Genomic DNA, 16,718 nt, shown 5'->3' on the forward strand with positions numbered 1-16,718 from the left:
TAGTCAACAAATATTTTTGAAAGTCCATGTATCTCCTAAGGCCTTTTTTCTAGAAAAAAAATCATTGCAAAACACCTGTCTGAAAGTTATTTTTTACCTACATTCTGTTTATTATTTTTCTGTTTAAAGACAATACAACAGTGGCCAATCACATCCGGTGAAGGATGAATAAATGAAGCTCATAAATAACAGCTCCCTAAAAATGAAAATCTGGAAATTATTGGTTTTATAAGGAACTATTAAAAATATATATAGGGAAAATCTGAAATCTCTCATTAAGGTGCTAGTCTCCTTCTGGATATTATTTGTAATAAATGGCTGATGAGCTTCAGTCATCATCTTATCTTACTGCTATGGAGACCTGAAATCTTGACTATGTCAAAATACTTAGAAAAAAAAATCTAAGCAAAACCCATGTCAGCATGTGCTCCTGGTGCATGTGTCAGTTCCATGTGATAAGCTAATCATGATATTAAGCCAACAAGTAGGAATATTTTGCGGAATTAAATTCGACAGTTAACTATTCCTCTGTACGGATGAATCAATACAGGAACATCTTGGAACTGAACTTGCAGCTTCTCCATTGTATACAAGTCCTTGCCCAAAATAATTTTAAATTCAGCTTTTTTGGTTTGCCTAGAGACTGATTAAAGGTAATGTATGTTGGTTGGCAAGCAAGGAGAATCAGGGCTTTAAGATGTTTTATCACAGGCATGTCACGTACTACCCATACACTAAAGAAAAGATAACATTTACATGTGCTGTTGTTGTCAGACTTCAAAATGAAGGGACAATTCGTGAGACCTTACCTGGGCCTTTTATTTCTGGGTCACAGACAGACAGAACAGAATATGTGCTCATAGGAATATTTCTCTATACAGAAAATATTAATGCCTTTTTATCAGAAAAATTCTGTCACAGTATTTCAAGAATCATTTGAAAATAATCCTATTTGTCAACAATCATAAGTTTATTGGTCCTATTCTTTTGATTCAAGAAAAAAAGCAAATTTTGAACCTGTCAGATGTTTGGATATTAATGGAAAAATTTAGAGATGTTTTAACCTTTTCTCAAGAACAATGGCATAACTAGAACTTGTCAGGTTAAAAAAGAGCAAAATGATTCTCAAAGAGAAGTAAATTGAGGGGGCAAAATGTTGCATAATATTCTACCTGAATAGTACATTAATCTTACTACAGTGACTGGTAGGGTTCCTATCTATCTACATGTTCTCTTCTAATGTATCATAAGGTAGAGAGGATACCAGTGGCATCCACTTCCAGAACATGCGTGGTAACCCTGCTAGAGACTAAATTCAGTCTTGATAAACACTGATTTCCACCTGTGGCTTGACACTGTATGCCTGATATATAGAACTCTCACTGAAATGAGTGCAAATGCACTGAAGGTTTATATCATGAAAAAGATATTTTCATATAGAAAATGTGGAATATTTTTCCATTATCATTTGACAGCTGCCTGTCAATAAAATTGTGCTTGCCGTATCTTGAATAGTTTGTGAGTGCACTGATGGGTAGACTTCTTAAAGGGCTCTAACTTTCTTCAAAGCTGCTAAATCCTTAAAAACTGGTGAAAATATATATATATGTATATATTGCCTTGCTGAGATAATTTTCTCAGTGTTTTCTACACTTTTATTAATAGTATAAAATGTAAACAATTAATTGACAGCTGCTGGGGAAAAAAAATAGTTGTGTTGCAGAAGGGCTTAGAGGGCTATACAGTCCTTTTCATGAGTCCGCCCTTTGCTATGGACTTATTACAATCTCACAAAAACACAAAGAAATCATTCAGGTGTTACCCTGGGATGTAAGCTAGACAGTACTTACGACACTGGCAGCATTTCAGCCATACCATTCTGTGATGCAGCGTGTTCAATAACCTATAGTCAAAATTGCAACTCACCTTCTGCATCTTCTGGCCTTGTAAGATCAATGACACCAGGGCCCAGTTTTCCATCTTCATTGGGTTTCCCTGTTAACTGTGGGCCTAAATTTTCAAACCTTGTTCTTTCCTGGAAAAGAACAGAAGTAGTCTTAATGCTCCATATAGGTTAGTTCTCATTATATGCCTGTGCATATGTGTATGCACTGATACATGCCTTATTTTTTAAATCTGAACAAATAATGAGTGTATTTAATTAGACTTTTAACTCAGGGACAATTTTTTATAGATTCTGAATGTTTGCATTTATGAAAATCAGTTTTAAATGTGAAACATATACAGAAACTTTGAGATTATTTTGATCTGCACTGCCATAATGCATAAACGATTGTACATGCAAATACAAAACACTCTTGGCAGCAAACAGTGCTGATCAATGCTGCTCACTTTGCCTTTCCACTTATTTTCTAACTTAAACTAGAAAAGACAATCAACATTTGGGAGACATGAAAATTCAGAAGTTGCAAGAAGAGTTTGTATTAAAATATACTGCTAATTTAATGGAAAAAACACTTTTTTCCCACTATGAGATTTAAGTTTGCATTCATACCTCTGAGAAAACATAAGTCTGAACTTTATGCAAGAGGTTTTCAAAGACAAGTATTAGAAAGAAGGAATAACAGATGACAGAACTGATATTATTTTGTCTAGGAATTTAAATTGTACCTCAGTGGAAAGGGAACATAAGGAGATTAAAAAAAAAAAAAAAAAAAAAAAGGAAAAAGAATGCACACTCCTAGAAAAGCAGAAAGTTTTTGAGAGCTGGAGACCTCCATTGGAAACCTGGAACTAGAAAGTGGAAACTGAAAGGTATTTTATGTGTTAATCCAGTTCTTCAGTCAACTACTGGACAAGGGCGCTATAAATGACAGTGTAATATTGTCTCACAATAGTACTCTCTGTAGTACTCTGTATCAGTAGCAAAGTGTTCAATGGTTATTATTAATTTAGCATTCTCATTTGAAGGAACATAGCATGTTTTCCCTCTTGCCTTGTTGTTACCTCTTCAGACTAAACTTGGCATTATGTTGTACTTGTGAATGAATGAAACCTTGTTGTTCATTACTATGAAACAATATTAAATGTCATGTCAGCTTGAATTTACAGACATGAAATACCAGCTTTCAGCTCTACAAACAGTTTCTCCATGTTATACTTAATGCATTATGCAGAAGTAGAGTGCTGATTGCTGTTCAGTCTATTGTTCAATGACCTAGTTCTGTGCTGTGCATACTAGACATAGGAAGAAAACATTAGGAGTTTCTCTCCTGCAAGATGGTTAGAAACTTGGAAATTGTCTTAAGGACAAAACATACTTGATGGCCTTGACTCCTCATTTGCTCCACCTCCAAGTACTTCTGCTTTCCAATGTCACTATTTTTCTATTGTCATTATCTTTCAGTAATAAAATCCCGCCAGGCCAACAACTGAGGAATTATGTTGATTCCTCATTCTTTTGATTCCTTCAGCCATGGATTTTTTAAATTATTTTCTGTTTAATTTGCAGAGGAAGACAAGAAAGCACAACCTGATGCTGGATTTGCCACAACATGCAGCTGAGACATTTCAGGTACTAACTGCATTTCTAAAAGTTCCTCAGAATCTTCCAGTTGTCGAACAAAATAACTCTGCATTTTGTATTTGGTTAACTTCTTAACTTATTTTCTTCTGTAAAATCTGTGGTTGATGAAGGAGCTTACATATACAAAGGAACTCATGAGAAAAGAAAGAGTTGCAAATGAAATGTGACTGCAGAAAGGCACTGCAATACTAGAGGCCCAATATTTTACTGAAAGATGTTGTGCAATGTAACAATACACCTGAATCATCAGGATGGGATCTGTTTTACTGGTAGACAGAATGAAAAAGAAGTTTGTCAAGGATTCTGCGTTCCATTGCAAAGGGCTGATTTGCAGTTGAGATAAAAACAAAGATCAGTATTAAGAAAACAGCTTTTGGCACATATATTGTCTCTTCCAAAATATTTGCGCTAAAAGCTTTTTCTTAAGGATTTTAAAACAGCACCTGCAGTATTCTTGGAAGAACAGCCTTTAAGAGAGTTTCAGAAGAAGGAGACATACCTTTCTGCTATAAAAATCAACAGACCCTGCTACGTATCAATATGCACACTTGAAATATCTTTCTAGTCATTCATTCTCTTTGATTTTACCAGAAAATATTCTGTTAAAAAAAAAAGAAGAAAAAAGAAAGTTTCTGAAAGAATATCAATATTTTGACATGGAAGGAGAAAAGGGAAAATTACATGATAAGGTTCAGGAACAGTAAAATGAAAGCACTTATGCCATAAAAATACCTGCTCTTGTTAAACAAAGGACATGTACTTACAGTTATTTCATAATCCCCTCCTTCTAATTCATAAAAAGCTGTAACAAAGCTAGCTATATTTAAGTCTTTGAAATGCCTTTTAAAGTCATTCCTTTGCTTGCTTTTTTACTGAAAATAATCTTCATAGTGATCATAAAAAAGTTTCAATATTTGCAATGGGTTTAGAAAAATTCAGAGAACTGTAAAAAATAGAAAAATGTTCAATACTAATAATGTTTTTATCTAGTAGATACCTTTACAATTCCATGAAATACAACAAATTCATATGAAATTTATTATTAGAGAGGAAACTTGTCCCACTAGGTTCCAATCCTTTTTTATGGGATTTGTCTTTGCTCCCGTCTTGAATTCATCCTAAAGAGAATAGTTACTTGCGCTAAAAATCCTTTAAAAGTATACCTTTCTCCTAGTACGAGCAAGGACTGAGAGGAAAATTGCTTCTGTACATAACATTCCTATATGAACAAAAAATGGCATACTTTCATTAAAAGTAAATATGCATTGGGTCTGCCTGAGATGGAGTCAATTTTCCCTACAGCAGCCCTCATAGTGCTGTGCTTTGTATTGGTAGCTAGAAAGGTGTTGATAACAGCAGTGTTTTGGCTACTGCTGAGCAGTGCTCGCACAGCATCAAGGCTGTCTCTCCAACATTCCACCCTCACTAGTAGGCTGGTGGTGGGCAAGATCTTGGGAGGGTACATAGCCAGGACAGCTGACCCAAACTGACCAAAGGGATATTCCATACCATATGATGTCTGCTCAGCAATAAAAGCTAAGAGAAAGGGGCGGGGGGGGGCATTCATTATTATGGTGTTTGTCTTCCAGAGCAACTGCTACATGTACCGAAGCCCTACTTCCCGGGAAGTGGCTAGACATCACCTGCTGATGGGAAGTAGGGAATAAATCTGTTGTTTTCCTTTGCTTCCGCATGCGGCCTTTGCTTTTACTTTTATTAAACTGCCTTTATCCTGACCCACGAGTTTTTTCCATCTTATTTTCTCCCCCTCTCCCCATCCTGCTGAGGAGGGGAGTGATAGAGCAGCTTGGTGGACACCTGGCATCCAGCCAAGGTCAACCCACCACAACATAGCTGCACTAATAAATATGTTATTTACACGTGCAATATATTTGCACACATGTACATGAACTACCGGATATATTGCTACCTCCCTAACCTACATTAATAGAAAATTTTGGTGAGTTTATAATAAAGTGCACCACTATGGACAGTGCAGGTGTTTTGTTTTCCTGTGAAAAAGCATTTTGGACCTCTATTTTGAACTGATTTTTTGTACTGGCTACAGAGTTTATACTGTATAGTCACATTAAGTTTTCCCATTTAAATTTGAAAAAAAGGGTTTAGGACATGACACTGACAACCCTTTCTCATGACTAGATCACCACAGTCAATTGGAGTTTGCACTAGAACACTGAAAGCTCTTCCCAACACCATTCAGATCCTTTTTGCTTCTTTGTATGTTGAACACACAGTAAAAATAATCACTTCTTTAAAATGAGAAAAAGAAGAGGAAAAAGATTCTTCTTAGCAGCCAAATCTTAATTTTCCACTCTGTGATATGATTAGGCACTTATTTATGCGTTGTCAGTCACAAACATGCAGAAAACGTAAAAGTTATTGAAAAAATTAAAGTCTGCTCAACTGTCTTGCAGGACTGTTGGTTCTCTAAGTGCTTTGAAATTATGATGTATGAGGTAGATGTTGCATATTAAATAAAGATATTTAAATTATAAAGCCCCCGTTAGTGAGAGCTGATGAATGTTAAATGTTATGAGCCACAAGGCTGTGGCATCCATCATATTCACATATTATCACAGTCAGTGATGGAGCAGCCCCAGTGATGACAGATAGACTGCTAGATAGTTATCCCTTATTTCCAGAGTCGCCAAGCAAGCCTTTCAACCCCTTTGGCATTATTTTTAGCTTTGCATTAAATTAGCAACTTCTCCGTAACGTTCTGGCAGAAAGTATCAATTCTTCTTCATGTGTGGAAGGTAAAAGAATGATTTAGTGAAGCAAGGAGTAAAGGAAAAGGAAGCAGTAGCCCCTACCTCTGAAAAGGCTGCAAACTTCAAATGACTAGAAACAAATATAAAATTGTGATCTTGTGAAAGAACAGCAATGAAACAGTAAGCACATAATAATGGCTTTTCTCTGCACTTAGATAAAAGCTGAATTTTTGATGTGCACAGTATATTTTCATAAAATTTTATATACTATGTTTTATACACTTATTGGCTATTCCATAATAATGTGTGTGCTAACAGTAAAATTGCTCTTAAATTTATGTGTGTTATTTATACGTTCCCACGTAACAATGCTTTTTGTTGTAAAAAATATTCTGTTTATTAATGTAACTTTACAACCACTGCATCCAAGATCCGTGGTAAATTAATGACATTTTTATTATTTTATAGTGTCATTAAATTTTTACTGATCACTCCATCAAACAGAAGCAATAAAGGCCATAATGCAAACTGGGACACTTAGATCAGGGGAGCAGGAAGGCATTCCATATAGTCTGAAGTAAACGGCTTGCTATAAATGATATTTATACCATCTTTAAGGATGTGAGAATACTTGGACAAGTTTGGCAAAACTGTTTCTGTAGTACCATGGATTGTGTACTTAAATAACAGTTTACTTGCCAGCAAGACAATTTTTTTTTCAAACCATATGCGAGAAGATGACTGATTGCATCCATCTCTTGAAAAATAATATATGAAATGTAATAATACACTGGGCACCCCTCCCTTCTGGATTACCAAGACTGATCCGACTATACCCATGCCTCAAATTATTTCAACATGCTTGCTTTTTTCCACATCTGAAATGTATGCTTAGTCTGAAATGGAAAATGGCATGCATGCTGATCGTTGTGTAAAAGATTTAAAATATATATATTTTTTGCAAACAAATACTTTTTATTTAAGTAGACGTGTTTGGACAATGATGTAATACCCTTTATTTCAATAGTCTAGCATGGAAGCAGTTACCAACATTAATTTAAAGAGCCAGTTTCTAGAAACTGAATTAATACGGGTCATTCACAGAAGCCACAGAGCATATGACTGAAGGGATATTATTTCTTCTGAGGACAGTACTTTAGTTAGAATGACTACCAATAATTATCACATGTTGTCTTTATGTATGAAATGTATTTAAATTGAATTATTCCATACTAAATGTTCTAGTAGCTTATTTGCTAACTGTGATCTATTCCCTTCATGTACCATGGACAGTAAACAACAAGCAAACAACTTACTATATTCAAAACATAAAAAGGACATTTTCAGTAGAACACAGAGAAAATTATTCCCAGTTTGAATAAGGAGGAATCACAAAACCCTTTTTTTCCCCACTGGAAAGTCAAGATACAAATGTCCTAAGCTCTTCACCTTCTTCTTACTACTTTTTAACGGCTAGGACTGAAAAGTTAAATTACCCTCCACTTAGAATCTTTTGCAACATCTTGGCACAGCAGGGATAATTACAAATTGACTTTCAGCCTTATCTCTGGATATTTTAGTTATTACGGGTGGGAAGTTTAAACATTAACCTTATTACAACAATGTCAATCATCCTACTGGTGTGCAGGCATGCAACTGCTGGAATTCTTTGGATGGCAAAGTAGATAAACACAATAGTGGCATTATTGTTACAATTAAAAGCAAGGCCTTTGGTTTTGCAGAACTGTGGTGAATATCTAGAACTTGTTTTCAACATCATAGCGGCAGGAGTTGTTCCAAGAAACCAGAGAAATTAAATTAGCAAAGTAGGCAAACTTATTGTAGGAATGCTGATATTTTAAGATATTACAAGATACAAAGTATACCTTTTCCAACCACTGATTTACAGGTTGCCTGAATGAAGGATATGCTGAGTTCTATGATGTTGACACAACCTGACCTTACTTTATTTTTTATGTAAGTGAAATACCTGAATTCAATGATCTCAGTCACCAAAGAGGGACAGTTCAGTGACTTTTCACCCTGACATACTGCTGTTTTCAGTTTTTGAAGGCCCCTATATTGTTCATGAATTGTTCCAGTATTATCTTTGTATGCTGAACATACAGCATGGACTAGCATCCCTGCCACAGACTACAGACTTGTGTTACGTTACATTACAATGCCTCAAAGCAAACAGCTTGCCTGAAGAGATGTAGGGAGAGAGAAGCCATTAGGTCCCCTTTTAAATAAATTCTTCCATCTTAAAGCATAACTGAAAAGTAAGAGATTAAAAGCAGATAACAGGGAATTTACACTAAAAATTCTTTGCCTGACTGGCAAGCCTCAGCTGGTTTCCACGTGACCATGTGACATATGCAAGACCATCACAAGCAGAAAATACTCCACAGTTGTTCAGTAACAGAATTTCATAGTGATTGTAATGATACGGGACTTTCTTCTTTTAAGACCCAGGTTCTGGAGTCAAAACTGAGAATTGCAATTTCATCAAAATTTGAAGTGTCTAGAAAAAAGTTTGAAACTGGAGTGCTGAAGGCAAAAAATTCATCAGATAAATACAAACCCAAACAGCCTACTTGTAAACACTCTCTTTAGCTAATTATTTTGGAAGTCTGATTTTAAGGATCAGAATTCCTAGAGCCTCTGGTTAGTATGAGCAGTAGCCATCTTGATCTCTGAACACAAATAAGAAGGATTTGGATGAATTCCCTGATTATTGGGACCATTCAGCACATACTAATAGGTTAATAGACTTCAGTGCATTGAAGCTTGCCTTTAAAAATAAGTGTATGAATTTAAAAATATTTTTAAAAACGCAAAATAAAGAACAGATAGCAAATCTTTCCACCTAAGTAGGATATTATGCCCTCCTACACACGAAGTATTGACATACCCGTAACTATTGCCACACTTGCAGGCACTCCTAAGCTATGGATCTGCCCTGGTTAGATTACTTTCAACAGGATTATTGCACTTACTGAGCCCCCTTAACCAAATGTTTTATGTCTTTGTTCATATGGTTTTAATATGGTTTTAACCAATTGCAAGGTTATTTATAAGTTTGCAGCTCCCCAGTAGTTAGAGTTATGAAGCGTTCAGACTTAAGCATATCCAGTTGTGTGGTAACCCAACTACTGCTTTCATGCGGTTTCCAACTTTTTATTCATGCACAAAGGCATGATGCATGGCAGTATCTGAGAACTTTCTGATTAACTCTTTGTTTCAGCAGCAAATTCATACAGCAGCCTACAGTAAAATTACACATCAACTAAAATGTAAACATTTTAAAAAAAAAAAATTTAAAAAATCACATGAACTGTGGAATTCCACCTTAGACTGATGAGAAGTCATTAGTCCTTGAAAAACGAAGGGACAATCAATTAAATTACCAGCTGGTAAATGAAAAGCAAACAAAAGGAATTACTACTTTACACTCTGCATAATACGGCTGTAGAATTCACTAGAGGTCAGAAAGAGTCCAAAGCTTGGGCTGTCACTTGTTTTTAAAAGAGCTGGATAATTTTATGACTGTTAATAACATTTGTAGTAACACATGCTAAGATAATCAAATCTCATGTTCCAGAATGTAAGCCGTTCAACTGTTGGGGTCAAAGAGAAATTCCCTCGTTCTCTCTGCTGCTCCCTTCCCTCCTGACCAACATCCACAGATGATTAACTGGGAGCCTTCCAGGGAGAGAAGTTAATTTTCTTTTATAACATAAGGTACTGCTCACTAGATTTAAGGGAGAACTGGTAAACAGTATAGGCCAAATCTATTTACCTTGTAATTGGAAAGAATCTGAATGCAACCATTTAAAAAACCACATTTTCTTTTAACTAAACACATACATGTGCATTTTTGAGAGACAGACGAAAATAAACACAAATTACAATTGACATACGCTTCTACTAGGAAATAGCAGGACTGTTTGTTTTTTTCTGTACTGTAAAGTGACTAATGGAAGCAATTCAATAGCTACTCTTGGACCTTCAGAATGGTCATTCAAATTTCTAACGTTTGCGTTACAAGAATAAATGCGTAAGGACATGGCAAAACAAAGGGTTTTTTTCCAAGTAGACTAAATACTACAGAGGAATAATAATATACATTTTACTATATTTCAGTTTAATTTAGCAGCTGGTTGGACCTTGTCAGTTATGGCCTCATTTTCACCAAGTATTTAAAAATGGAGACATTGAAATGCCATAAAAGTGTACTGAAATACTTTTACCAAATGTAGACAATGCCATGATTCTGTACATATATCTGCATACTTCCCCAAACTTTTCTGGTTGTGACTAAATTTCATTAAAAGTATTGTCATGCATTAGAATCATAACAGAATTTAGAAGATCAGAGATCTGGTTACTAGCCTGAAAACTGTGAATCTCCTTTTCTCTTAATCATCTAGTAATATATTCCAGGCTGAAAACACAGCTTTAGCAAGAAGCCACAGCAGTGTAACAACCAGCAAAACTATTCTAGGTTCAGCACAACAATTTTTTTGGAATGGAAAAAAAAAGGCAGAAAAGAAGTCACCAATTTCAATTTCATTGCGGTGTTCTGCAAACCTCAACAGCACAAAGCAAATTCAGCTGCCCTCCACATAAAGTTGAGAAAAGAGAGGTCTTAAAAAAATCCACAACACACACACAGATATACACAGACACACACACATGCCACTGGTCAAACAACTTGAGCAGCAATATGATGTTCTTTTATGAACAATATAGAAATGTAAGCGCATGCAAACAGACACATAAATATGTTTGATTTTAAATCTATAAAAGCTAAGTGAAAGACAGATGATATTCTCATAGATACTTTCATTCCATCATTTCAACTCTGCCTTATGATAGGCACATGTCAGATTTTGTGATATGATCAAACAATACTGGAAAAACTGTAATAAAAATGGACTACGTTAGGCAATAATCAATTATCAAATAGCAATAAATGCACTTTTCCTATTCTACATGTGGGTAGTAGTTATAAAGGTTTAAAAGCAAGTATTTCAAATACTCTATTTGCAAGTATTTTTACAACTAAAGAACTAAACCTCAAGGAAAATCTGAATCTGAGTTTTGTGCATTTTATTACAGCAATCTTTGAACATGAATAGTGTTGTATATTGTAAGTATAGATTCCAGTAGCTTCATTAGGGTAACTCCTCCAGGGCTTTGGAAGTACAGATTTTGAATGAGTCACTGGGGGTACCTACCCCTTTTGTTTATCTCTATAAGCAATGCAGGCCTCTAGACATGACTGTTCCATCCCATTTTCAGGAAGACACCTGAAGTGGTTTAAATTGGTGATGCAAAAGACACTTGGGCTTAAATGTTCATATTCATATTTAGAATTAGAAATGCAATCAAGGCAGTTAACAAAATCCCACCAAATGCTACTGTCTTCAAGTATACGCCTTGCCTTGTGCTGGATGTAAATATATAATTGCATACCACGCATATATATATTAAATAGGCTTTTTCTGTATTTATCAATCTGATTTTTTTCTTATTTTGTAGCATTTTAAGTATACTTTTTCAATGTTGCATTTTATGATTGCTGCTTATATATTACTCCGCTTATACTCAGGCCTTTTTTGTTATGTTCAGAGAGAAAAGAAGCATATCACTAAAGAATAAGGATGGGTGACAATGGAACAATGATAACAACATCATTATGCAGTGTTTTGCCTCTTGTACCCCCATCACTGCCATGTTTTTCTCTGATTATTTCAGCCTCAGAAAATGTGCTGCTTACTGTTTATGTCAGGAAGGCAAGATTACTGTTTGCATGATTACAATATCAAGTATGATGTACGTAATGCCTGTGATGATATAGATGTAACCCTCAACTAGCTCCTGTCTTTAATCTTCATTCAACAGGAAAAAAAACCCAAAACAAAACAGTGAGTTGCAAATTCTTGCAGCCTCGTATAGGCCTTAATCTTGGAATGTGCTGAGTACTTTCACTCCAGTCCAACAGAGGCCTCAAGGACATGGATAGTCACTACTTAACTCCAGGGGAATACTTATGTACTTATGTTAAGAATGGACTAATGCACTTCACTGAATCAGGGCCAAAGCATGTAGTTCTCATATATTTACACTGAATCTGAGAATAAAAATTAAACAACTTCTTTCCAGACTGAAAAAGATGCTTTCTCCTTCTTATTGATTACTCCTTTTTCCCTTTGAGACAGGTAGGTTGAAGGCCTTCTGGTATGAAGAAGAATTATTCTTGTTTAGGAATAAAACAATAGAGGGTAGAACACAGTCCTGTAAGGATTTATGCAAGTGGACAAGACCTTGCATTAACCACGTCCCAGCTGAAGGCAAAGGAACAACTCCCTGTCAGTGAAATTGCTATATTTACTTACTATCTTTCTAATACAATCAGAACTAAGTTGCTCATAATTTATGTTTTTAAAATTTGTACTCAAGGAAAAAGCAGCCCAAACTGGATTTATGAACACCATAAATTCATCAAAACAAACAAACAGAAAGCAACTGATAAAGTAGGATAAAGGTTGCATTTGCTACATCTGACATGCAAATGCAGGCAAATACATACTTCCTGGAAACTGGGAGAGATTTACATCTCTCAGAAGGAGTAACTATTCCATGCAGGAAGTATGACTCAAAATAATGCAAAAGAGAGAGTACTTTAAAAGGGTAACCGAAGGCTATGCATTTTTTTCATGCAGAATCCAGGAACCCTTACACCTGAAACCATCTTAAATGCAAAATGAATACCTACGGGCTGAAAAAATTATGTGGTTTTACTGCTGCAATATACAAAGACAAAACTGTTAGTCATCTATAGCTAATGCTACTGGCAAAAATCCATTCTCTAGCTTTTCTTTTAAAATAGAATGATTTTATAAACCTTGTTTTGTTTTTATCATGAAAAGCTTGTTTCAAATTTGCCACACAAGATATCCATTAAAGTACTCTTCAGCTCAATGTAACAATGACAGTTTAGAAAATGCTTATATACCTTAACAACCAATCTTGGATGGGAGTTTCAAAAGTAGTGGTTTCACCCAAGAGCATATTAGCCTCTTACGTCCCACTTAAGACCTATTTTTGACCTCGTTTTCAGCATAAGCATAGACTGGGTCCTACTACATCTCTCTGCATTTAAAATGAACTTTTCCTCTCTTTTCCCCTACCCTTATTCATCCACCCTAGATAACATATATGGAAAAGTTCATGCGATTCACTCAAGAAATATTCCAGCGGAAGATTTTTGCTGCTCTGTGGACAAATACAATCTGTGAGTAAGAGGGAATTTCCTGTCTCATACCTTCCTTACTCCTTTGTATACTTGTATACTTTATAACTATGGTCATATTTTCTAGCTATGTCTTACAGGAAAGAGAATACTAATGTCCTGGGGAAACAATCAATGTTTTGGAGCTTTTTACTATTATATATGTAGACAATCATAATACCTACCACTGTGCATTAGTAGTACCCAAATCATATTTAAGAGGAGGTTGGTAACGGTATCTCCAGGCACAGAGAGGGGAAATTATTATCTTCTAGTTACCTAGAAAGTCAATGATTAAGCTGAGAACTGAACCCGGGACTTCTGAACATTAGGCCAGTCCACTGGCTTTTACGCCACGCTGCCTCTGCCGTAAATCTGTTTGATGGATTTTTCAGTCATGGAACATTAAAGGCTCTGCTCTTGTCTAATGAATATGTTTAAAGAAAACAGTACAAACAAAAGCAAATGTAACACTTAAATTATCTGAGACATACTGCTTTGATGTCACACTTGGATAAAGGATTTCCTACTGGAGACCTATGTACAGTTATACATACTGAAAAATATTTTAGCCAGTACCACTAGCTGGCATGCTGGTATCTATTTATGTCTGCAAAGGGAACATAATCAGTTTTAGTTGGTTAAGTACAATGTGAGCCAACTTTTATATTATGACCAAAAGCTTGGCAGTGCAGTAGCAGTGGCAAGTAGCAGAAAATTGCTTACAATGTTATTTGCCAGATTACTTGAACGATTTACATTGGGTTTTCAAAAGAGTTTGGAGTATTAAAAACTTAAGATTTGGAAAAGCCTTGGACTGTGGATTTTTGTTCCTAGTTGCAACAAGATGCACAGGAGAGGGTTATGATATAGTATGACTGACTAAATGAAGCATTTTTTTTTAATATAAACCGCCTGAAACATTTAGGAGCAGTTCAGTTTGAACTGTTAAGATATTTTTTTTTAATTGAAGATTTGGAGAGCCGATTGATTTAGATTAAATGCTCAACCTTTCACATCTACTTGTTTAAGATTCATGTTGACATTGTACTAAATACGGCCATACAGTTTGTATTCCAGATAAATTGATCTGACTACAAGCCTCTCTTTAGTATGATTCTTACTCCAAGATAAATCAATATTTAATACCTCCTGCAACAGCCCCAGTAGATAATTTCAAACCTTTTCTCCATCCCATTAAGTTACCTTTAAAAATTCTTTATACAAGCCTTCACAGATGACTTCTGAAAAACTAGTTTATGAAAAGCAGTCTGAAATTCATTAATTCAGATGGAAAGGGTTTTTTAATCTTGCTGCATTGTGCTGATCTCTAAATCCATCTCTGTTTAGCTAATTCTCCTGCTCAGCTAATTTGAAGAATAAATAAATACTTCCTGTAAATCTGTAACACAGATTTGAAACATAAAGAAAAATATCCTTCTACTGCTTGCTATATGGGACAAGATATCTCTAGGGTGCGGACTTCTGCAAAAACAGGCTAACCAAGGCTCTCCCTGACTCCCTGAGAGAATGAGTACTCTGCATCATCAGGTACCAACCTCCACTCAGCTCCAACCCTGCTGCCACATCAGCTAAGAGAAGCAGTGATGAGCAGCAGTATGTTGGGCTCAGGTATCAGTCACATCCCAGCCTCCATTTTGAACGTTAAAATCTACTGTCTGCTCCCTCTCCCCTCCCCACCCTCCAATCTGGTGGAGTGGCTAAGGAGGAAGAAAAACATCGCTTCCCCCTCCCTTAAACCTCTCCTATGGCTAAGGGCCCCCATGGGACAGGAGTCTTTGATATCAGAAGAATGCAAACCGCAAGGCTCAGGTTTGCTGCTTCTTAGGGTTTAGAAACAGAGACATAAGAGGAACTTCAAATGATTATGTATTGGGAGAACTGAAAGGGATGATGCCAAAAGGAAGGAAAGAACTATATACTCTGGAGCTATCTGGTTGTATATCCACCACTCAAACTATAGGATCTTCATATTCCTATCTCTCCCTTACTCTTATTTCCTACTCTGCATTACATTCAAAGTGCAGTTTCACAGTCACTGTATGCAGCAGTGAAGCTCCGTCCAATACCTCACCCTCCAACCTACTGGTTCCCAACACAAACAGTCCACAATCCTTTAAATCTTCTGATTCAGCTATTTATGGGGTCATGCTGAAAACTCAAACAGTGAAATGTTCCAGTTTAAAAAAATGGGAGGGGGGCCTTTTTGTTTTCAAAGCCATGTTTTGCTGCTTTTACAGCAGAGTTGCTCAAATAGTTATGTCCTTGAGGGGGCAGTGAGCTGCAGCCCAGGTTGCTGAGAACCTCTTTGCACTGGAGGGGCAGCATGTGGAACCTAGATAGCTCTTGCCTTTCAAATCTTTTAAAGATCTTCATCCTGGAACTATACCTGCTTTGGTTTGGTTCAAAGCACAGCCTAAAAGCGTCTGATCCTAAATGAGTTCTTTCATCACTAACAAAAGAGAAATATTAAAGAACAAAATAATGTGACTGATTAACTTATAATGCAGTTTTCAATTTTATCTCTATTCCTTTGCTACCTCCAAGCAATCAAAAACGTGATAAATTGTGTATTTTGCTTATGGAAAATGTTCAGTGTTTAGCTTAGTTGCGAACTCAAATCCAAGGCAGATTGAGCAACAAGAATGCAGTTGTATAGAGAACATACCCACTAGATAGCAAAAGTTTGTGAAATAATATTCACTTCTCACCGTGTAAGATGTTAGTGGGAATTCTACTGTGGAAATTATGTGCTATTCTATTAATTAATTAAGATGTGACACACAACAGCAATATGAGGATGTTGTTTTCATGAGACACTACAAGAGTCCCAGCAAAAGCACAGTGAGGGTAAGCAGCAGGGAAGAGCAGCAGCAGGGAAAAAAGGAAAGGAGACCAGAGCTAGCAGATCATTGCAAACACCGCAAGAAAATTTCCCTCTCTCTCATGATAAGAGAATGATAGAGACTTCCATACCTAAACCATAGTCTGCACCACATTAGGAGAATTCCTAATACTGCCGGAGTGAAATCTCAGAACAGTTGAAAGATGAATAAGTAATGCAGGTCCTGATTCAGAGAGGCACATGTGCTAAAAGCCATCCTCAACATAGCATTAA

At 36.0% G+C, this 16,718-nt stretch overlaps 1 protein-coding gene across 7 annotated transcripts in view; it reads right to left on the reverse strand.

Moving 5' to 3' along the window:
• The window catches only part of SOX6 (SRY-box transcription factor 6), a 380,373-nt gene that overhangs the window by 33,680 nt on the left and 329,975 nt on the right, over positions 1–16,718 (reverse strand). For all 7 annotated transcript variants that reach the window (XM_076344067.1, XM_076344066.1, XM_076344063.1 and 4 more), the window contains one exon: positions 1,927–2,035. In XM_076344067.1, the coding sequence (XP_076200182.1) occupies positions 1,927–2,035 (109 nt within the window). The remainder of the gene's footprint in view (positions 1–1,926; positions 2,036–16,718) is intronic.

This window comes from Aptenodytes patagonicus, chromosome 7 (genome assembly GCF_965638725.1).
Source record: "Aptenodytes patagonicus chromosome 7, bAptPat1.pri.cur, whole genome shotgun sequence".
NCBI classification, from domain to species: Eukaryota; Metazoa; Chordata; class Aves; order Sphenisciformes; family Spheniscidae; genus Aptenodytes; species Aptenodytes patagonicus.